Source organism: Nematostella vectensis, chromosome 8 (assembly GCF_932526225.1).
Source record: "Nematostella vectensis chromosome 8, jaNemVect1.1, whole genome shotgun sequence".
NCBI classification, from domain to species: domain Eukaryota; kingdom Metazoa; phylum Cnidaria; class Anthozoa; order Actiniaria; family Edwardsiidae; genus Nematostella; species Nematostella vectensis.
This window is the reverse complement of record NC_064041.1, coordinates 5,730,713-5,751,947: the sequence shown is the minus strand read 5'-3', so window position 1 is coordinate 5,751,947 and position 21,235 is coordinate 5,730,713. Positions and strand designations below refer to the sequence as shown.

Sequence of the window (21,235 nt, the reverse complement as noted above, 5' to 3'; positions counted from 1 at the left end):
CGTTGAAATTCTCGACTTACAAAATTCTAAAGCGATAAATAGCGAAAAACTGATTGAAGCGGACTCCCATATATGGTATTGGTAAGGCCTTATAAGGAAATGACTGAGCGAGCTAGAAAAACGACAATTTTAAAACAAGATTGACTGATGTGTATTTGTATGAACAGTAAGGGGCGCGTAGCTATACCCCACCATTATTTTTTTAATATTTATGTAACGTCCCCCCCCCCAAAAAAAAAAATAATAATGATAAATAAAATAAATTATATTTCTTCGTCCGGGTGCGTTTGTGCAGGATGTTTGCCCTTTTTTTTCTTGCTTTTCTCAATGCGATGTATTTTTTCTTAAATCTTGGGTCCCGCTATTTTATATTTTTTATCCACCCTCCTCCCCCACCTATCCCAAATCAAATTATAATATAGGGCCTTATCCGACAGTACGGCTGGTCCGCTTTCAAACGAACCAACCTTCAGAGGAAAAAACTAGAAAAGTAAAAAATAAAATAAAATTAGACACATCATAGCCAAAAAAATGAAAAAAAAAATAAGTTTTCAGAGTCCAAAAAGGTGGGTCATGAAACGTTCACCGTTCAAATAATCGAAGGCTCGAGGACTGATTATATAAGATAGCTTGAACCTATTTGGCATATAACGGGGTGATTTTGAAGTCAATGAACCAAAGTTAGCGGGAAAAGAAAAAAGAGCTTTAAGCTCACTGTGTGTATGAATAAATTATAGTGGATTACGTCACGTTGTGTGTCTTGGTTTACAGTAAACATATCCGGGATTGGAATAAGGCGTTTACTTTAATACGAAATAAAAACGTTAAGACTCTCAATAATATTCTGACCTGACAGTGGAATCTTAAATATGATCTGTGTGAAGTTTCAAGCCATTTGGGCCGGTATTTTGAGATTTACGTTTGTTCTGGGGGAATGCAGTGCTGTATGGATGTGGTGGTGGTGGTGGGGTGGTGGGGGTGGCAATAAACATTTAAAAACATGGGGACCTGGCCACACCCCTACTGGTTCTAATTTTTGAAAATATTGGGCCCTGCCTACGGCCCTGCACCTGCAATGACTCATGGCTCAATCGAGACTGACTCGTTTGATGATACACTCTTTTTTTATAAGATCGTCTACTTTTCAATTGAGGCTGGGCCGTTCTTATTTTTTTAGCATTTTAAGGCTGAAAGTGCTCTTAAAGATGTTCTTAAGTTTTAGTGCTTATAAAATATAGTTCCCAATGAATTATTAGGTAGAGAATTGCACAAATGATTAATAGCAATAATATTTTAGGTTGTTATCGATTAACACAATTTGACACTGCATTTTAGAACACATAGACTAATTAAGTAATATTTTTTTCTGCTATATGAGCCTCAGCAGGTTCCTAGCATGTTCTTAAAATTTGTTGAAATCTCAGCATGCATGTTCTTATTGAAAAGGTTCTTATAAAAAAAGAGTGAACTACATTATTATCAGGATGTCACAGATAAGCTCGACTTAAAATTTATAGCAAATGAATCAAGAAAAGTACGCTGCAACGTTTTTTAATTATTATTATATTATTATTATTATTATTATTAATTAATTAATATTTATTGTTATCTTTTTATCTTATTGTATAAAGAATAAAAGAGGGAGGGAAAGTTTAACTTTCTGACTGCCCCGCCCCCCCTCTCCAGCCATTCCCGTCATCTAACACAGATTACACGCATCCAGGGGATCAGTCTTTTTAAACCCGCTCTTCTACATCATCACTTTCTTCGTCCCTATTGCCAGTCTCTTGGACCACAGGGTGCCCTCGGTCTGTGAGACCGTACTGTGGGTCTATCTAAAAACAAAGATATTGTAAAATAAATGGAGATAGCATGCCAGCGCACTTAGTGTGGATAAAAGATAAGCATCTTTAATCTTTAAATGAAATAATTGCGTTTAGCTAGGCTAATGGTGCATCTACTTATCGTCAATCAATATGACGTGCAAAAGCTGAAAACTTTAAGCGCGCCTATGCAAGGCTGACTTTTACTATCCGAGAAACAGAGACAGATAATGAATCAAAGACGTAAAAGCTTGTCCACGTCTTAAAATCACGCCAACTTTAAACAAAGTAAGGTGAGACAGGGAAAGAAGAGAGTGATGCCGCTTACGCAGCCATTTGGAGACATGTCTATATGTAGAACACATGATACCCGACATATAAAACTTCCACTTACATCCTCCTGTTCAACAGGGTTTTTTTTTTTATCTGTAACTTTCTCTTTTTCTTCTTCCTCTGCCGCAAATACCTGCCAGATAAAAGCGTGTGTCGATTACTCTATTAACCAGGGTATATATGAGCTTTTAGCGGCTAGTACTGATCGGTACGTGGTGATTACCACGCATTCCAGGTACGCACTCGTCACCACGCACTCCGGGCACCCATTATTACCACGCATTCCAGGTAGGCACTCAGCACCACGCACTCCAGGTACGCACTTATTACCAGGTACTCCGGGTACGCACTGATCACCACGCACTTCAGGTACGCACTTATTAACACGCACTCCAGGTACGCACGCATCACCACGCACTCCAGTTACGCACGCATCACCACGCACTCCAGGTACGCACTCATTAACACGCACTCCAGGTACGCACTCATTAACACGCACTCCAGGTACGCACTGATCATCACGCACTCCAGGTACGCACGCATCACCACGCACTCCAGTTACGCACGCATCACCACGCACTCCAGGTACGCACTCATTAACACGCACTTCACGCGCTCTTTATCATCTCATTCACTTGCTTCTGTTCACAAGAAGCCCAAGAAACAACGAAACTCTAACCAATTTAGCAGTTTTATATGGATAACCAGCTTTTAGGTAATTTGCATAAAATCTGAGAAGCCACGAAATTGTACAATGGTCGGTAGTTCACTAGACAATCATAATACTTAAGCTTTAAGTGTTTGCAGACGAGATTTGATTAAATCAGGACGTTATTATAACTTTTGTTCGAATTGGTTGCTGAATTCGCTGTATAACTTCACTACTTGAATTATCTGCTGAGTTAGTTGCTAACTTCACCGCGGTCTTTAAAACTTTGATGAAGTGATCGTAATATTCCTTTCCTCAAAAGTGTCGCGAATAGTGTACATATGTTCAAGAGCAGTACTGTCATTCCAGTAAGTTTTTGCACACATGTCCTAGTTACTTTAGCATCGGTTTAGGGCAAAAGGCTTAAAAGAGCACCTTTTTGGACCGACATCTAAAATTTCTGTATTCGCATGCACAAGCTACGCAAAACTTTACCTCATCTATCTCGAGCTTCTCGTCCGCTTCCAATTGCTCTTCAACAGCTTCTTGCTTTTTTGGTGGTGGACCCTCACGAGTCTGTAAAAACAATGGTTATATCTGAAAGGACAGCTAGGAGCCCCTAAAAATACCCAAGTTCATTTCCCAAACAGGAAGACTGAAAACAATAGCGTCTGCCAAGTATTGCTTCAGTCAAGAACGCTTTACATAAAAAATAAACATGTTCAACAGTCCTCGCTATTATTCGACTATTCCTGTAAAAAGCATCATTCCCAAATTTGTTTTACTCATCGATTCTTTCCTAGCAGTAGGTTGATCAATATGTCTTAAAGATCCGTGACTGTAGCGTAAAAATAATTTAAGCCTTTAGAGGTAAACTTATGCTTGCTGATCGCAGAAGAACTGGGGACGATGGTTTCTCTTCTTTCATTTTTCTCTTCCTTAGCATTGATTTCACACCGCTTTTGTCCCCTGCCCCTTTTCCCTAACCTCTAAACGTAATTTGTACCCTAGACTTCTACATACGTTGTAGTTCAGGTCCATATCGTTGACAGAACTGATACAGCCTAACAATAAATGTAGCTCTACCGCGTGGAACAACTCAAATGGCCGAACCCGACGCTCCACGTGCCTAAATTTATTCGCTGAGGGCTTTTATCCACTTTTGGCGGGAATATCTCGCGCAATTTTCTATGGCATTTTCTATGGCAATTCGTTACTTTTAAACTATGACAACTGTTTATGCATAAACTATATACTGAAAATTACCCCGCTCGAGTGATAAAGGGTGAAATATGGAATAAGAATGACAGACATCGTGTAGTATAAGATTTTTCGCACAAATGCGGATCAAAACAAGGTTTGATCAAAATTATCATCACAATGCCAAGGGACCTTCACTTCGTACTCATTATAAGATGCCCAGACTTGTTATTGAATAACAAAGACGATGATGAAATCCATGTTTTTAGGAATAGCACAAATCATACGCGGACCAAAGTTTGATTGACTCGCGCTATTTCCCAAACGACACAAGAATATTGGATTCGCCGAGGTCGCGCAACAACGAATTTGGCTGTTAATACTATTACAGTATCTAGGTTTTTCTCTGTTGCGTTTATGCTTACTAGGCTCATTCCAAACATTCCTTAAACAGAGCATCACAAGGAGATTTGACTATCATCTTCAGAGCCGCAAAGAAAACACTTTTTTGTCAGAAAAAAGACGTCATTCTATTATAAAATACTCTACATTCTGATTATTCTTGGTTTTGTTTCTCAGAGTCAAATTAGGTTTTCCTATTTTCCACAAGATTTTTTTAGTTTTTGTAGCAGAAGAATTGGAAGATTATGTTTGAGCAAACAAATGCGCCAATAAGGCAACTTAAATCAAAATCATACCCCAGCATAGATACGATTAGATAGATTTGAATTTAAGTTTAATCCAAACTTAGGATCTTCTGTCTGTCGAGCAATAGAGTAAAGATGTTATAAAACTCAATAAACATTCAAAGTTAATACAAAATATGAATTGTTGCTGATAACCAAAGCATGACATGCAAATTTTTCGAGGATGAGTTAGTGTTCCGCATCTTGATTTTAGTGACTCAGAGCAAGGAGTCAAATATGCTCGTTGCAAATAGGAACAAGTTCGTTGATGGAAGGAGGATTGAAAACTTTTTTTGTCATTGTAACAATGGATTTATCAAAAGGTATAAGATGTTTGCCAACTTGATGTTTGTGCCTCATATAAACACAGTCATCTACCATGGTGCGCAATCAAAAATTCATAACGTTCAAGGAATATCAAGGTTACATCCAGTAAGTTGGGAACATATTCGATTTTTCTGGAAATCGATGAAGAATTTGTGGAAATGATTGCAGTGTTACCAAAAAAAGCTTAAACCGTCATCTTCAACGTTGCCAATGTTCCTCCTAAAAGAAGACGTCGATAAGGCCAATTGAAAATATGCTGTTAAATGTCATTAGCGTAGCTTATGTCTGTTGGGACTACGAGGAATCAAGGCTGTCAAATTATAACTTTAGCATAAAAATACATAAGAAATTCTATTTCATTGGTTTTCGCACGGGTTCATGGCATCACCTTTCGGTTGTGCAATGAAAATCAGTTTCTACCACTGATGACTTCTACTGCAAGATTTGGTATGGAAGGTAAGTAAAAAAACTAAAAGTTCTGAAAGTTCTTATATTGAGAGAAGGAAAAATATTTGGATTTTCACATTGTAAAAACAAAGTTTTTTTTACCAGTCTTCCTTAGAAAAATGCTTCCGCAATCAAAGCATATTCTAGACTGGCTGAAGGCACATTCCTCAAATGAAGGAACATAAAACAATGTTGTGCTTTGTCATAAAGCAAAATGAAAGGCATAGTAATTATTACAGACAGCTGGAACGGTTAAATCAGAGCTTTTAACTGTATGATTCCGTATGGAAGTAAAATAACTATTGTGCGGAATTTTCCACAAGACGTTTTTATATTCTAGGGAAGAAAAGTGTTCTGTATTCGGCTAGATACCGCGACTTTAGTTGTTTGCTTTGGGTGCCGTCTTCCCCGCTTACCCTCCAAACAAAAACAATAGAGCCAGACGGGAATGAGCCTAGGAAATCTCCCGATATTGATAAGGAGAAACAATTTTTCTTAAAGCATTTTAAATCTTAAGAATGACTGCTGATTCAACCGATCCAGCTGCAGTTTACGGTTGTATGCCGCTCGATCCGACCAAGTGCACAAACACTATAACTTCATTCTGCATGACGACAAAGCACAACCACTGTTTTCATTCTCCACTGCACATTTGAGAAATTTGTTATGATACCTCTTCAGCGAGTATTGAATATGCTTTTATTCGGAAAGTCTTTTTTTCTGAGGAAGATATCATAGTGTCTTTTCGTACATTTTGAAAATCCCACTCAGACGGCCATCTTCAATACGACAGCTTGATCGAATTTTGACGAAAAAACTAATAAAAACATCATCAAATCGACTTAAAGCATCTCGTTTTGCGTTCTTTCAAATGCAATGGATTTGAAATCTTAAATTTAAGGTCGACAGGCCTCCATAACATACCTTTTCATATTCAACATCGGCCGCCATCTTGATTGTTTCAAACCTATTTTGTTTAGTATTTTGTAGCGAATATATCGATCCCCTTAAACAATTTTGGAAACAGTCTCGAGACAACACCATTAACTTGTAATATTAACGGTTGATTTAGGATTGTCGCCCATTTATTTGCGTTTTGAAGCGCGTTTTGATCGAAAACATGTTCTTGAGCTGCATGCAAAGGATGGCTCGTGACTTCAAGCTTGGTGGAGGCCACGTGGTTTTGGCATGGTCGTGAGTTTCTTTTATTTTATATTTAAAACAATGTCTTATCATTAATATCCTCCAAAAACGAGGGTAAAAGTGATCTGGACGTTGAGATCCACGAGATAATTCATCCATTTTTGGTGGGCTTGTAATGTTCTTTTTTTTCACCTATTTGCCTCGAATAGAGCTTTGCTTCTGCACTAATGTGCTGCTAATAATCCCTTTGGAAATACGCTTGTTCTCAAGAATTCTATATTTAATACAAAGTTACTCTTTGATACAAAGTTCTATTTCCTATAGTCAAAACTAGCCACACAAGCCTCTAAAAAGGAAGATTCGATGCTTATGGTTTAACTTGCAAATAAAGGATTTAAAGTCTTTTGTACTGTAAGTTTCGCTTGCATGGAAGAGGAAACAAGCCTATGAAATCTTCTTAAATTGATAAAAAGAAAAGGCAATACTAAGGCATTTTAAATCCAAAGAATAGCTTTTATTCAACCAATCCAGATGTCGGTTCCGGCTGATTCGACAAACACTATACCTTAATTTGCTTCAACGATCAGCATTCTTATTCTTCACTGCAATTTTATTCTTCACTGCACATTTTGTGGAAAAATGCTCTCAAAACAATTTTGATTAAACTCAAGACTATTTGCTAAATATATATACTTACGGTAGCTTTAGATGCAGCCATTTTTTATCGAGTAGTAGTTCTCGATCCTTGCCTTTGTACTGTCCGTGGGCTCACACCAAGCACGTGGTTTTGGCATGCGCACGAATCTCTTTTACTTGTTAACGAATTATGTCCTCCCGTTACCCTTATAGTACTAAGAAAACTTGATTTTACGAGATTTGAAATTGAGATCTGCCAATAGTAAATATATTTAGATATCTTGATGACTTCTAAGAGTGTTCATTTTTAATTTTATTTATTATTTTTAAAAAGTGCACTTTTTTCACAGGTTTCGTTACGAAGGAAGATTCCATGCCGCTAAGAAAACAGAAGAGAAATAAAGAAGAAGTGAGCATAGGAATGAATTCAGGGAGCTATTTTAACATGCCAAGCAGGCTTCGGAAGCACATTTCTCGAGAACATTTGTCACAAATAATTTTTGAAGACCATTTTCACTGCCACACTCAAACGCTAGTGAAATATGCTTAGCTTGCTACTTTTACTTTCGGTAGGGGAATCGTGTGCAGAATTTGCGCACTAATTTCGACGCTCCCTCCCACGGCAGGGACCTCTTTGGCTCTTCCCAAATCTTTGCAGCCACAGATGCATGGGCATGATTTTGCGCTCGCGGGGACAGGGCAATTTTGACGGTTGCCAAATTAATTGTGGTCAAGCATATTTCGACGACAAAAAGACGAATATGCTGCCGTATTCCTCTTCAATGGAGAATCGTGGGGCGCTGAGGTTTGGACTGGTTGGACTCCAACTATCTGTGAGGATGTCGCCTTGATTTGAGCGCGATTAAGCGGGAGGAAGTGTGCTTTTGATGAACGTGAGGTATGTCCAAAATTACTTTCCTACCTTTCACTTCCTTCGTTTAAAATTTCAAATCGCAAATCTTGAATCTTGAAAAAGGCACTTTAATACGACCAAAGAACACTCAAAAAGTAAACATAAATACAACACTAGACTACACATGTCTTTTCAACAAGTTGTTTTTTTATTTTTCACTAATTTTGATTTTCGCCCTATGTTTACCGTTAAATCGATAGGGACGAATAAAGAGCTTTGGCTACCTGTGGAAATGCCGTCCTGAACAGGACGCGTCGCCGGCAAGAAAAGCGTGCGCGCGCAATCGAACCCCCTCCCTCTAAGTAAATCCTTGCAACTCGCCTGCTTTCACTTGTAAAACACGTGCATGTCACGCAAGCATTATCATTTCGATGTCTAGTGCAACGTACCCTCTTTAAAAAAGGCTTACAACACATTTGCGCCACCCTCGACACATACATGACACCTGCCAAGTTTGGTTGTCATACGATGATTTTAAGGGACGGACGGACGGACGGACATCGCGTCACGAATACTCGAGTCGATGGGTTACCAACATTTCTAACCATATTTGTTTATATACCACTTTTTCTTAGGTATGGGGCTCCGGTATAATGATGGATTCCAGTTTTTGGTGTATTGCTAGCATTTTCACACATTCTTTAAAACTTCGAGGAATTAACCGATCGTAATATTTCTTTCCTCAAATGGCTTGAATTTCGCGAACATAGTGTCGCGAATAGTGTACATATGTTCAAGAGCAGTACTGTCATTCCAGTAAGTTTTTGCACACATGTCCTAGTTACTTTAGCATCGATATAGGGCAAAAGGCTTAAAAGAGCACCTTTTTGGACCGACATCAAAAATTTTTGTATTCGCATGCACAAGCTACGCAAAACTTTACCTCATCTATCTCGAGCTTCTCGTCCGCTTCCAATTGCTCTTCAACAGCTTCTTGCTTTTTTGGTGGTGGACCCTCACGAGTCTGTAAAAACAATGGTTATATCTGAAAGGACAGCTAGGAGCCCCTAAAAATACCCAAGTTCATTTCCCAAACAGGAAGACTGAAAACAATAGCGTCTGCCAAGTATTGCTTCAGTCAAGAACGCTTTACATAAAAAATAAACATGTTCAACAGTCCTCACTATTATTCGACTATTCCTGTAAAAAGCATCATTTCCAAATTTGTTTTACTCATCGATTCTTTCCTAGCAGTAGGTTGATCAATATGTCTTAAAGATCCGTGACTGTAGCGTAAAAATAATTTAAACCTTTAGAGGTAAACTTATGCTTGTTGATCGCAGAAGAACTGGGGACGATGGACGATGGTTTCTCTTCTTTCATTTTTCTCTTCCTTAGCATTGATTTCACACCGCTTTTGTCCCCTGCCCCTTTTCCCTAACCTCTAAACGTAATTTGTACCCTAGACTTCTAAATACGTTGTAGTTTAGCTCCATATCGTTGACAGAACTGATACAGCCTAACAATAAATGTAGCTCTGCCGCGTGGAACAACTCAAATGGCCGAACCCGACGCTCCACGTGCCTAAATTTATTCGCTGAGGGCATTCATCCACTTTTGGCGGGAATATCTCGCGCCATTTTCTATGGCATTTTCTATAGCAATCCGGTACTTTTAAACTATGACAACTGTATATGCATAAACTATATACTGAAAATTACCCCGCTCGAGTGATAAAGGGTGAAATATGGAATAAGAATGACAGACATCGTGTAGTATAAAGATTTTTTGCACAAATGCGGAATAAAACAAGGTTTGATCAAAATTATCATCACAATGCCAAGGGAATGGAGAATGGATTAAGCATTTAGCAAAACAAGTATTTGTTTTCCTTTTTCAAGTCACAGAAGAAACATTTAATGCTTCCCTTGGAAATGCTTGGCAAGCCTTTGGTTAAACATATCCTAGTTGCTCTTAGTTATTAAGTTATTAGAAAAGGAACATGACTTGCAAGATGCGATTTGCGTTGAAGTAAGATACGCAAGACAACACACAAATAACTTACTTCGGACCTTCATTCGTACTCATTAAAAGATGCCCAGACTTGTTATTGAATAACAAAGACGATGATGAAATCCATGTTTTTAGGAATAGCCCAAATCATACGCGGACCAAAGTTTGATTGACTCGCGCTATTTCCCAAACGACACAAGAATATTGGATTCGCCGAGGTCGCGAAACAACGAATTTGGCTGTTAATACTATTACAGTATCTAAGTTTTTCTCTGTTGCGTTTATGCTTACTAGGCTCATTCCAAATATCCCTTAAACAGAGCATCACAAGGAGATTTGACTATCATCTTCAGAGCCGCAAAGAAAAAAAACACTTTTTTGTCAGAAAAAAGACGTCATTCTATTATAAAATACTCTACATTCTGATTATTCTTGGTTTTGTTTCTCAGAGTCAAATTAGGTTTTCCTATTTTCCACAAGATTCTTTGAGTTTTTGTAGCAGAAGAATTGGAAGATTATGTCTGAGCAAACAAATGCGCCAATAAGGCAACTTAAATCAAAATTATATTCCAGCATAGATACTATTAGATAGATTTGAATTTAAGTTTAATCCAAACTTAGGATCTTCTGTCTGTCGAGCAATAGAGTAAAGATGTTATAATATTCAATAAACATTTAAAGTTCATCCAAAATATGAATTGTTGCTGAAACCAAAGCATGACATGCAGATTTTTTCAAGGATGAGTTAGTGTTCCGCATCTTGATTTTAGTGACTCAGAGCAAGAAGTTAAATATGCTCTGTTACGAGGTTTTGGGTGGTTCTTTTATTGAATCGGGGGTAGCCGGGGATCGTACACGCTGAGCAAGGATTGACCGTCTTCTTTGTTCTTTATTGCACCGCTTGAGTGTTTACAAATGGTAGAGCTACCACTGGCTAGCGGGAGGTTGGCTGTACGAAGGCAGGTACTTTCGGAAGGTAGTGAAGGAACATCTCTTTCCCGGAAAGTCGACGGAGCCAACTTTAGAGAGTCCTGACTAAACCAACCTAGAGCACTGCCGTGTAGTGTCCTCGCAACAGTTACAGCACAATCCTAGAGCTAGTTACTATGCTGCTCAATTTATACTAATCTCATTAATAAACTGGTCAAACTGGTTTTTAGGATGATGTAAGAAAAGAAGATCGGGTGTTGACTTTGGGAAGAAAATCAACGATGAAATAATAAATGACTTAGAATAAATTCCTTCGATAGAAATAGCAAGAGCAGTATAAAAGGAATAGTTTGACTATAGTAATATGCAAAATTAAGTAATGTAACAGCGGTAAGATTAAGGATAAAAGTAATCGTTAAACTATTATTTTAGCCTGGCAAATATAAAACCTGTTTTGCTAAACAGTAACTACGCATGCTTAGTCAAACAATGAAGAGATCCACGTAAAGCAAATAAGTGAAATGTCGAATGGAAAGTGAAAGTAAATATCTGACGTGTCGGAAACGACTTTTGCATAGATTAACAATTCCTTCATAACACTCGTCCTTCCTTTGAGAAAACTCGTCCTCGAGTTGAAATTAAATAAAAATATGAGTCATCCAATCTTTAGAAAATATAATCGTAATTCGACTTAACGTTTTGCCACAATGAGCATATATAAATTCGTAATTTTCTTCTTCCATCAATAACTTGCTTGTCATCATAGATATTCGTATCTGCTTCTTGAAAAATATACATATATGTAAACTTGGCTCTTTGGCTCTTTGAAAATTATCTTGAATGCATTTAAAATACTTCTGAAACAACTTGTAAAGATAGAATTATACTTCAAACTCCTTTTTTTGTTCAAATGGCGAACAACAAGCTAAATAAGCTATAATATTTGCTAAGCTGGAGAAATAAAGATATTTAATTCAAAACGATATGGAAAAGGAAAGGAAACTGATATAAGACAAAACTGTAATCCATAAAAAAAACGATCGACACTGTGATCAGTAGTGATACTATACTTATCTATATTCCTACGAGTTAATCTGTGATCAATTTGCCATACACAGAGTTCTTCTTGCTACTTTATGGTAAAGCTTGAGGGTTGTTTTTCGCTGTTGTTCTTGCTCTTTTCGAGGTCTCTCTTCACTTATCTGTTTTTTTTTTCATTCTTGCTATTCCTTTTTTTATAGCTTCCCAAAGTTCTTCTTGTTTCTTTTCTTTTTTTTTTTCTTGTTAGTTGAACTGATGACGTGTCCGGTTGATTTGTGTTTTGTCAACTCCTTAAAAGAAGACTTTCTGTGGCCAACAGCTTACCCAGTGGGTTCTCCGCCAGTGTTACGAAGTTTTGGGTGGTTCTTTAATGGTATTAGGGGTAGCCGGGGATCGTACACGCTGTGCAAGGCTTGACCGTCTTCGTTGTTCTTTATTGCACCGCTTGAGTGTTTACAAATGGTAGAGCTACCACTGGCTGGCGGGAGGTTGGCTGTACGAAGGCAAGTACTTTCGGAAGGTAGTGAAGGAACATCTCTTTCCCGGAAAGTCGACGGAGCCAACTTTAGAGAGTCCTGACTAAACCAACCTAGAGCACTGCCGTGTAGTGTCCTCGCAACAGTTACAGTACAATCCTAGAGCAAGTTACTATGCTGCTCAATTTATACTAATCTCATTAATAAACTGGTCAAACTGGTTTTTAGGATGATGTAAGAAAAGAAGATCGGGTGTTGACTTTGGGAAGAAAATCAACGATGAAATAATAAATGACTTAGAATAAATTCCTTCGATAGAAATAGCAAGAGCAGTATAAAAGGAATAGTTTGACTATAGTAATATGCAAAATTAAGTAATGTAACAGCGGTAAGATTAAGGATAAAAGTAATCGTTAAACTATTATTTTAGCCTGGCAAATATAAAACCTGTTTTGCTAAACAGTAACTACGCATGCTTAGTCAAACAATGAAGAGATCCACGTAAAGCAAATAAGTGAAATGTCGAATGGAAAGTGAAAGTTAATATATGACGTGTCGGAAACGACTTTTGTATAGATTAACAATTCCTTCATAACAGCTCGTTGCAAAGGAACAAGTTCGTTGATGGAAGGAGGATTAAAAACTTTTTTTGTCATTGTAACAATGGATTTATCAAAAGGTAAATGATGTTTGCCAACTTGATGTTTGTGCCTCATATAAACACAGTCATCTACCATGGTGCGCAATCAAAAATTCATAACGTTCAAGGAATATCAAGATTACATCCAGTAAGTTGGGAACATATTCGATTTTTTTGGAAATCGATGAAGAATTTGTGGAAATGATTGCAGTGTTACCAAAAAAGCTTAAACCGTCATCTTCAACGTTGCCAATGTTCCTCCTAAAAGAAGACGTCGATAAGGCCAAATGAAAATATGCTGTTAAATGTCATTAGCGTAGCTTATGTCTGTTGGGACTACGAGGAATCAAGGCCGTCAAATTATAATTTTAGCATAAAAATACATAAGAAATTCTATTTCATTGGTTTTCCTACGAGTTCCTGGCATCACCTTTCGGTTGTGCAATGAAAATCAGTTTCTACCACTGATGACTTCTACTGCAAGATTTGGTTTGGAAGGTAAGAAAAAAAACTGAAAGTTCTGAAAGTTCTTGTATTGAGAGAAGCAAAAATATTTGGATTTTCACATTGTAACAACTTGTGTAATGTTTTTTTTACAAGTCTTCCTTAGAAAAATGCTTCCGCAATCAAAGCATATTCAAGACTGGCTGAAGGCACATTCCGCAAATGAAGGAACATAAAACAATGTTGTGCTTTGTCGTAAAGCAAAATGAAAGGTATAGTAATTATTACAGACAGCTGGATCGGTTAAATCAGAGCTTTTAACTGTATGATTCCGTATGGAAGTAAAATAACTATTGTGCGGAGTTTTCCACAAGACGTTTTTATATTCTAGGGAAGAAAAGTGTTCTGTATTAGGCTAGATACCGCGACTTTAGTTGTTTGCTTTGGGTGCCGTCTTCCCCGCTTACCATCCAAACAAAAACAATAGAGCGAGAAAGGAATGAGCCTAGGAAATCTCCCGATATTGAAAAGGAGAAACAATTTTTCTTAAAGCATTTTAAATCTTAAGAATGACTGCTGATTCAACCGATCCAGCTGCAGCTTACGGTTGTACGCCGCTCGATCAGGACCAACTGCACAAACACTATAACTTCATTCTGCATGACGACAAAGCACAACCACTGTTTCCATTCTCCACTGCACATTTGAGAAATTTGTTATGATACCTCTTCAGTGGGTATTGAATATGCTTTTATTCGGAAAGTTTTTTTTTCTGAGGAAGATATCATAGTGTCTTTTCGTACATTTGACAAAAAAACGGACAACAACATCATCAAATCGACTTAAAGCATCTTGTTTTGCGTTCTTTCAAATGCAATGGGTCTGAAATCTTAAATTTAAAGTCGACAGGCCTCCATAACATACCTTTTCATATTCAACATCGGCCACCATCTTGATTGTTTCAAACCTATTATGTTTAGTATTTTGTAGCGAATATATCGATCCCCTTAAACAATTTTGGAAACAGTCTCGAGACAACACCATTAACTTGTAATATTAACGGTTGATTTAGGATTGTCGCCCATTTATTTGCGTTTGGAAGCGCGTTTTGATCGAAAACATGTTCTTGAGCTGCATGCAAAGGATGATTCGTGGCTTAAAGCTTGGTGGAAGCCACGTGGTTTTGGCATGGTCGTGAGTTTCTTTTATTTTATATTTAAAACAATGTCTTATCATTAAAATCCTCCGAAAACGAGGGTAAAAGTGATCTGGACGTTGAGATCCACGAGATAATTAATCCATTTTTGGTGGGCTATGTAATGTTCTTTTGTTCACCTATTTCCCTCGAATACAGCTTTGCTTCTGTACTAATGTTCTTCAACTAATCCCTTTGGAAATACGCTTATTCTCAAGAATTCTATATTTAATACAAAGTTACTCTTTGATACAAAGTTCTATTTCCTATAGCCAAAACTAGCCATACAAGCCTCTAAAAATGAAGATTCGATGCTTATGGTTTAACTTGCAAATAAAGGGGTTAAAGTCTTTTGTACTGTAAGTTTCGCTTGCATGGAAGAGGAAAACAAGCCTAGGAAATCTCCTTAAATTGATAAAAAGAAAAGGCACTACTAAGGCATTTTAAATCCAAAGAACAGCTTTGATTCAACCAATCCAGCTGTCGGTCTGGCTGATTCGACCAACTGCACAAACACTATACCTTAACCTTGCTTCAACGATCAGCATTCTTATTCTTCACTGCAATTTTATTCTTCACTGCACATTTGAGAAATGGCCCTATGTTAGCCGTGCAGCGAGTATTGGATAGTTTCTTTTAAGTTTCATTTGGGGAAGTTTGTAAGGAACAATGATATGGTGTCTAAAGAGAATCCTTTTTCCTAGGCGGCCATCTTGTACATCTTCTACTAGAAGCATGTGTATTCGTATGATCGAATTAACAAAGGGAATACCAACAACAAAATCCTTAGATTGAATTAAAACATCTCTAATGTGTTTTTTAAAACGCAGTGGATGTCTTATTTCGCACGAACGGCTTTGACACGCGTTTGAAGTGAAAGTCTCTTCAGTGCATCTTGTCGGGCGTTAAAAGTCTCCATCTAGTGTTTGCCACTTTTGTGGAAAAATGCTCTCAAAACAATTTTGATTAAACTCAAGACTATTTGCTAAATACATATACTTACGGTAGCTTCAGATTCGGCCATATTTTATCGAGCAGTAGTTTTTGCCGTTTGTACTGTCCGTGGGCTCACACCAAGCACGTGGTTTTGGCATGCGCACGGGTGACTACTTCATGTAACCATATTAAAGTGTATCATAATAGTATATTGTATTATAATTAATTTTCATATCTTCTTTATTTTCCTGTATTTCCCTATATTTCCCTGGTTAACACTGTATTTTCCTGTATTCTCTTGTATTTCCTAATACATCAAAAACTGGAAATCGACTCTGCCAAATTTTCGTCTTTAATAAGACTTCTTCAGGGCAGACTGAAGAAGGTGAATCGTAACAAGCTTATTTACATCAGAATAGTGGCGCGAGACGCAAAATGTACCCTAGACTTCTACATACGTTGTAGTTCAGCTCCATATCGTTGACAGAACTGATACAGCCTAACAATAAATGTAGCTCTGCCGCGTGGAACAACTCAAATGGCCGAACCCGACGCTCCACGTGCCTAAATTTATTCGCTGAGGGCATTCATCCACTTTTGGTGGGAATATCTTGCGCAATTTTCTATGGCATTTTCTATAGCAATCCGGTACTTTTAAACTATGACAACTGTATATGCATAAACTATATACTGAAAATTACCCCGCTCGAGTGATAAAGGGTGAAATATGGAATAAGAATGACAGACATCGTGTAGTATAAAGATTTTTTGCACAAATGCGGATCAAAACAAGGTTTGATCAAAATTATCATCACAATGCCAAGGGAATGGAGAATGGATTAAGCATTTAGCAAAACAAGTATTTGTTTTCCTTTTTCAAGTCACAGAAGAAACATTTAATGCTTCCCTTGGAAATGCTTGGCAAGCCTTTGGTTAAACATATCCTAGTTGCCCTTAGTTATAAAGTTATTAGAAAAGGAACATGACTTGCAAGATGCGATTTGCGTTGAAGTAAGATACGCAAGACAACACACAAATAACTTACCTCGGACCTTCACTTCGTACTCATTATAAGATGCCCAGACTTGTTATTGAATAACAAAGACGATGATGAAATCCATGTTTTTAGGAATAGCCCAAATCATACGCGGACCAAAGTTTGATTGACTCGCGCTATTTCCCAAACGACACAAGAATATTGGATTCGCCGAGGTCGCGCAACAACGAATTTGGCTGTTAATACTATTACAGTATCTAAGTTTTTCTCTGTTGCGTTTATGCTTACTAGGCTCATTCCAAACATCCCTTAAACAGAGCATCACAAGGAGATTTGACTATCATCTTCAGAGCCGCAAAGAAAACACTTTTTTGTCAGAAAAAAGACGTCATTCTATTATAAAATACTCTACATTCTGATTATTCTTGGTTTTGTTTCTCAGAGTCAAATTAGGTTTTCCTATTTTCCACAAGATTCTTTGAGTTTTTGTAGCAGAAGAATTGGAAGATTATGTCTGAGCAAACAAATGCGCCAATAAGGCAACTTAAATCAAAATTATATTCCAGCATAGATACAATTAGATAGATTTGAATTTAAGTTTAATCCAAACTTAGGATCTTCTGTCTGTTGAGCAATAGAGTAAAGATGTTATAATATTCAATAAACATTTAAAGTTCATCCAAAATACGAATTGTTGCTGATAACCAAAGCATGACATGCAGATTTTTTCAAGGATGAGTTAGTGTTCCGCATCTTGATTTTAGTGACTCAGAGCAAGAAGTTAAATATGCTCGTTGCAAAGGAACAAGTTCGTTGATGGAAGGAGGATTGAAAACTTTTTTTGTCATTGTAACAATGGATTTATCAAAAGGTAAATGATGTTTGCCAACTTGATGTTTGTGCCTCATATAAACACAGTCATCTACCATGGTGCGCAATCAAAAATTCATAACGTTCAAGGAATATCAAGATTACATCCAGTAAGTTGGGAACATATTCGATTTTTTTGGAAATCGATGAAGAATTTGTGGAAATGATTGCAGTGTTACCAAAAAAGCTTAAACCGTCATCTTCAACGTTGCCAATGTTCCTCCTAAAAGAAGACGTCGATAAGGCCAAATGAAAATATGCTGTTAAATGTCATTAGCGTAGCTTATGTCTGTTGGGACTACGAGGAATCAAGGCCGTCAAATTATAATTTTAGCATAAAAATACATAAGAAATTCTATTTCATTGGTTTTCCTACGGGTTCCTGGCATCACCTTTCGGTTGTGCAATGAAAATCAGTTTCTACCACTGATGACTTCTACTGCAAGATTTGGTTTGGAAGGTAAGAAAAAAAGCTGAAGGTTCTGAAAGTTCTTGTATTGAGAGAAGGAAAAATATTTGGATTTTTACATTGTAACAACTTGTGTAATGTTTTTTTTTACAAGTCTTCCTTAGAAAAATGCTTCCGCAATCAAAGCATATTCAAGACTGGCTGAAGGCACATTCCGCAAATGAAGGAACATAAAACAATGTTGTGCTTTGTCGTAAAGCAAAATGAAAGGTATAGTAATTATTACAGACAGCTGGCGGATCGGTTAAATCAGAGCTTTTATCTGTATGATTCCGTATGGAAGTAAAATAACTATTGTGCGGAATTTTCCACAAGACGTTTTTATATTCTAGGGAAGAAAAGTGTTCTGTATTAGGCTAGATACCGCGACTTTAGTTGTTTGCTTTGGGTGCCGTCTTCCCCGCTTACCATCCATACAAAAACAATAGAGCGAGAGAGGAATGAGCCTAGGAAATCTCCCGATATTGAAAAGGAGAAACAATTTTTCTTAAAGCATTTTAAATCTTAAGAATGACTGCTGATTCAACCGATCCAGCTGCAGCTTACGGTTGTACGCCGCTCGATCCGACCAACTGCACAAACACCATAACTTCATTCTGCATGACGACAAAGCACAACCACTGTTTTCATTCTCCACTGCACATTTGAGAAATTTGTTATGATACCTCTTCAGCGGGTATTGAATATGCTTTTATTCGGAAAGTTTTTTTTTCTGAGGAAGATATCATAGTGTCTTTTCGTACATTTGACGAAAAAACGGACAACAACATCATCAAATCGACTTAAAGCATCTTGTTTTGCGTTCTTTCAAATGCAATGGGTATGAAATCTTAAATTTAAAGTCGACAGGCCTCCATAACATACTTTTTCATATTCAACATCGGCCACCATCTTGATTGTTTCAAACCTATTATGTTTAGTATTTTGTAGCGAATATATCGATCCCCTTAAACAATTTTGGAAACAGTCTCGAGACAACACCATTAACTTGTAATATTAACGGTTGATTTAGGATTGTCGCCCATTTATTTGCGTTTGGAAGCGCGTTTTGATCGAAAACATGTTCTTGAGCTGCATGCAAAGGATGACTCGTGGCTTAAAGCTTGGTGGAAGCCACGTGGTTTTGGCATGGTCGTGAGTTTCTTTTATTTTATATTTAAAACAATGTCTTATCATTAAAATCCTCCGAAAACGAGGATAAAAGTGATCTGGACGTTGAGATCCACGAGATAATTCATCCATTTTTGGTGGGCTATGTAATGTTCTTTTGTTCACCTATTTCCCTCGAATACAGCTTTGCTTCTGTACTAATGTTCTTCAACTAATCCCTTTGGAAATACGCTTATTCTCAAGAATTCTATATTTAATACAAAGTTACTCTTTGATACAAAGTTCTATTTTCTATAGCCAAAACTAGCCACACAAGCCTCTAAAAAGGAAGATTCGATGCTTATGGTTTAACTTGCAAATGAAGGGTTTAAAGTCTTTTGTACTGTAAGTTTCGCTTGCATGGAAGAGGAAAACAAGCCTAGGAAATCTCCTTAAATTGATAAAAAGAAAAGGCACTACTAAGGCATTTTAAATCCAAAGAACAGCTTTGATTCAACCAATCCAGCTGTCGGTTCCGGCTGATTCGACCAACTGCACAAACACTATACCTTAACCTTGCTTCAACGATCAGCATTCTTATTCTTCACTGCAATTTTATTCTTCACTGCACATTTGAGAAATGGCTCTATGTTAGCCGTGCAGCGAGTATTGGATAGTTTCTTTTAAGTTTCATTTGGGGAAGTTTGTAAGGAACAATGATATGGTGTCTAAAGAGAATCCTTTTTTCTAGGCGGCCATCTTGTACATCTTCTACTAGAAGCATGTGTATTCGTATGATCGAATTAACGAAGGGAATACCAACAACAAAATCCTTAGATTTAAATAAAACATCTCTATTGTGTTTTTTAAAACGCATTGGATGTCTTATTTCGCACGAACGGCTTTGACACGCGTTTGACGTGAAAGTCTCTTCAGTGCATCTTGTCGGGCGTTAAAAGTCTCCAACTAGTGTTTGCCACTTTTGTGGAAAAATGCTCTCAAAACAATTTTGATTAAACTCAAGACTATTTGCTAAATACATATACTTACGGTAGCTTTAGATTCAGCCATATTTTATCGAGCAGTAGTTTTTGCCGTTTGTACTGTCCGTGGGCTTACACAAAGCACGTGGTTTTGGCATGCGCACGGGTGACTACTTCATGTAACCATATTAAAGTGTATCATAATAGTATATTGTAAAATAATTAATTTTCATATCTTCTTTATTTTCCTGTATTTCCCTGGTTAACACTGTATTTTCCTGTATTCTCTTGTATTTCCTAATACACCAAAAACTGGAAATCGGCTCTGCCAAATTTTCGTCTTTGATAAGACTTCTTCAGGGCAGACTGAAGAAGGTGAATCGTAACAAGCTTATTTACATCAGAATAGTGGCGCGAGACGCAAAAACATTACAACTGACAAAAACGCGCATTTTCTAGAATAGCGCGCGCTATGGATAAAAAGAATTTACACTTCTCTACGTGGGTTCCTACTACAAAAAAAGTCATCACTATTAAGACCCCGCGGGTAGATAGACTTAAGCCGATAAGCCCACTGGCCTTCCCTTTCCCTAAGCTGAGCCTCAGAGTTACACTTATCTATAAATTGTACCATAACATTATTAAGACCTAAATGATTGTCGCAATGAAAATGTTGATAGATAAGGTCATCCTTAACTCTTTCACTAACCGGTAAACTAGGGTGCTTATTTAACCTACTTTTATGATTATGAAAACGCTTCCTAAAACTATTGATAGTAGACCCTACGTATTGCTTGCTACACATAGAGCAAGTAATTAGATAAACAACAAAATCTGAGTTACAGTCCAAGTCAAAATTAATGACATATTTCTTATTAGTAACTGTACTGCGAAACTCCCGCCCTGTCTTAAGAAAGTTACACACCCTACACCTTTTACCGCCACACTTACCACAACCTCTAACCTGAGTACTATCCTCTTTAAGAGAGGAGTGCATCAACATATCCTTTAAACTCCTAGGTTTCCTATAAGCCACCATAGGTACCCTACCAATA

General features: G+C 37.4%; 1 protein-coding gene and 1 long non-coding RNA gene across 7 annotated transcripts; one reads left to right on the top strand and one right to left on the bottom strand.

Moving 5' to 3' along the window:
• Positions 1–786: 786 nt before the first annotated feature.
• Positions 787–20,333, bottom strand: LOC116619844 (resistance to inhibitors of cholinesterase protein 3). 5 transcript variants are annotated; one of them, XM_048730987.1, is made up of 5 exons: positions 20,248–20,333; positions 9,041–9,121; positions 3,301–3,381; positions 2,218–2,289; positions 787–1,835 (listed from the first exon to the last, which is right to left on the bottom strand). In XM_048730987.1, the coding sequence occupies exons 1-5, from the start codon at positions 20,266–20,268 to the stop codon at positions 1,737–1,739; spliced, it is 354 nt and encodes a 117-aa protein (XP_048586944.1). In that variant the 5' UTR covers positions 20,269–20,333; the 3' UTR covers positions 787–1,736. The 5 variants fall into 5 exon arrangements, with proteins under 5 accessions (XP_048586944.1, XP_032240976.2, XP_032240977.2 ...); XM_032385085.2 differs by lacking the exon at positions 20,248–20,333 and adding an exon at positions 16,231–16,359; XM_032385086.2 differs by lacking the exon at positions 20,248–20,333 and adding an exon at positions 15,840–15,910.
• On the top strand, positions 4,869–13,864 carry LOC116619845. 2 transcript variants are annotated; one of them, XR_007312442.1, is made up of 4 exons: positions 4,869–5,474; positions 7,595–8,142; positions 8,358–13,695; positions 13,798–13,864. It is a non-coding gene; the product is annotated as an uncharacterized LOC116619845 (long non-coding RNA). The 2 variants fall into 2 exon arrangements; XR_004296892.2 differs by lacking the exons at positions 8,358–13,695; positions 13,798–13,864 and having other exon boundaries at positions 7,595–8,293.
• Positions 20,334–21,235: the final 902 nt, after the last annotated feature.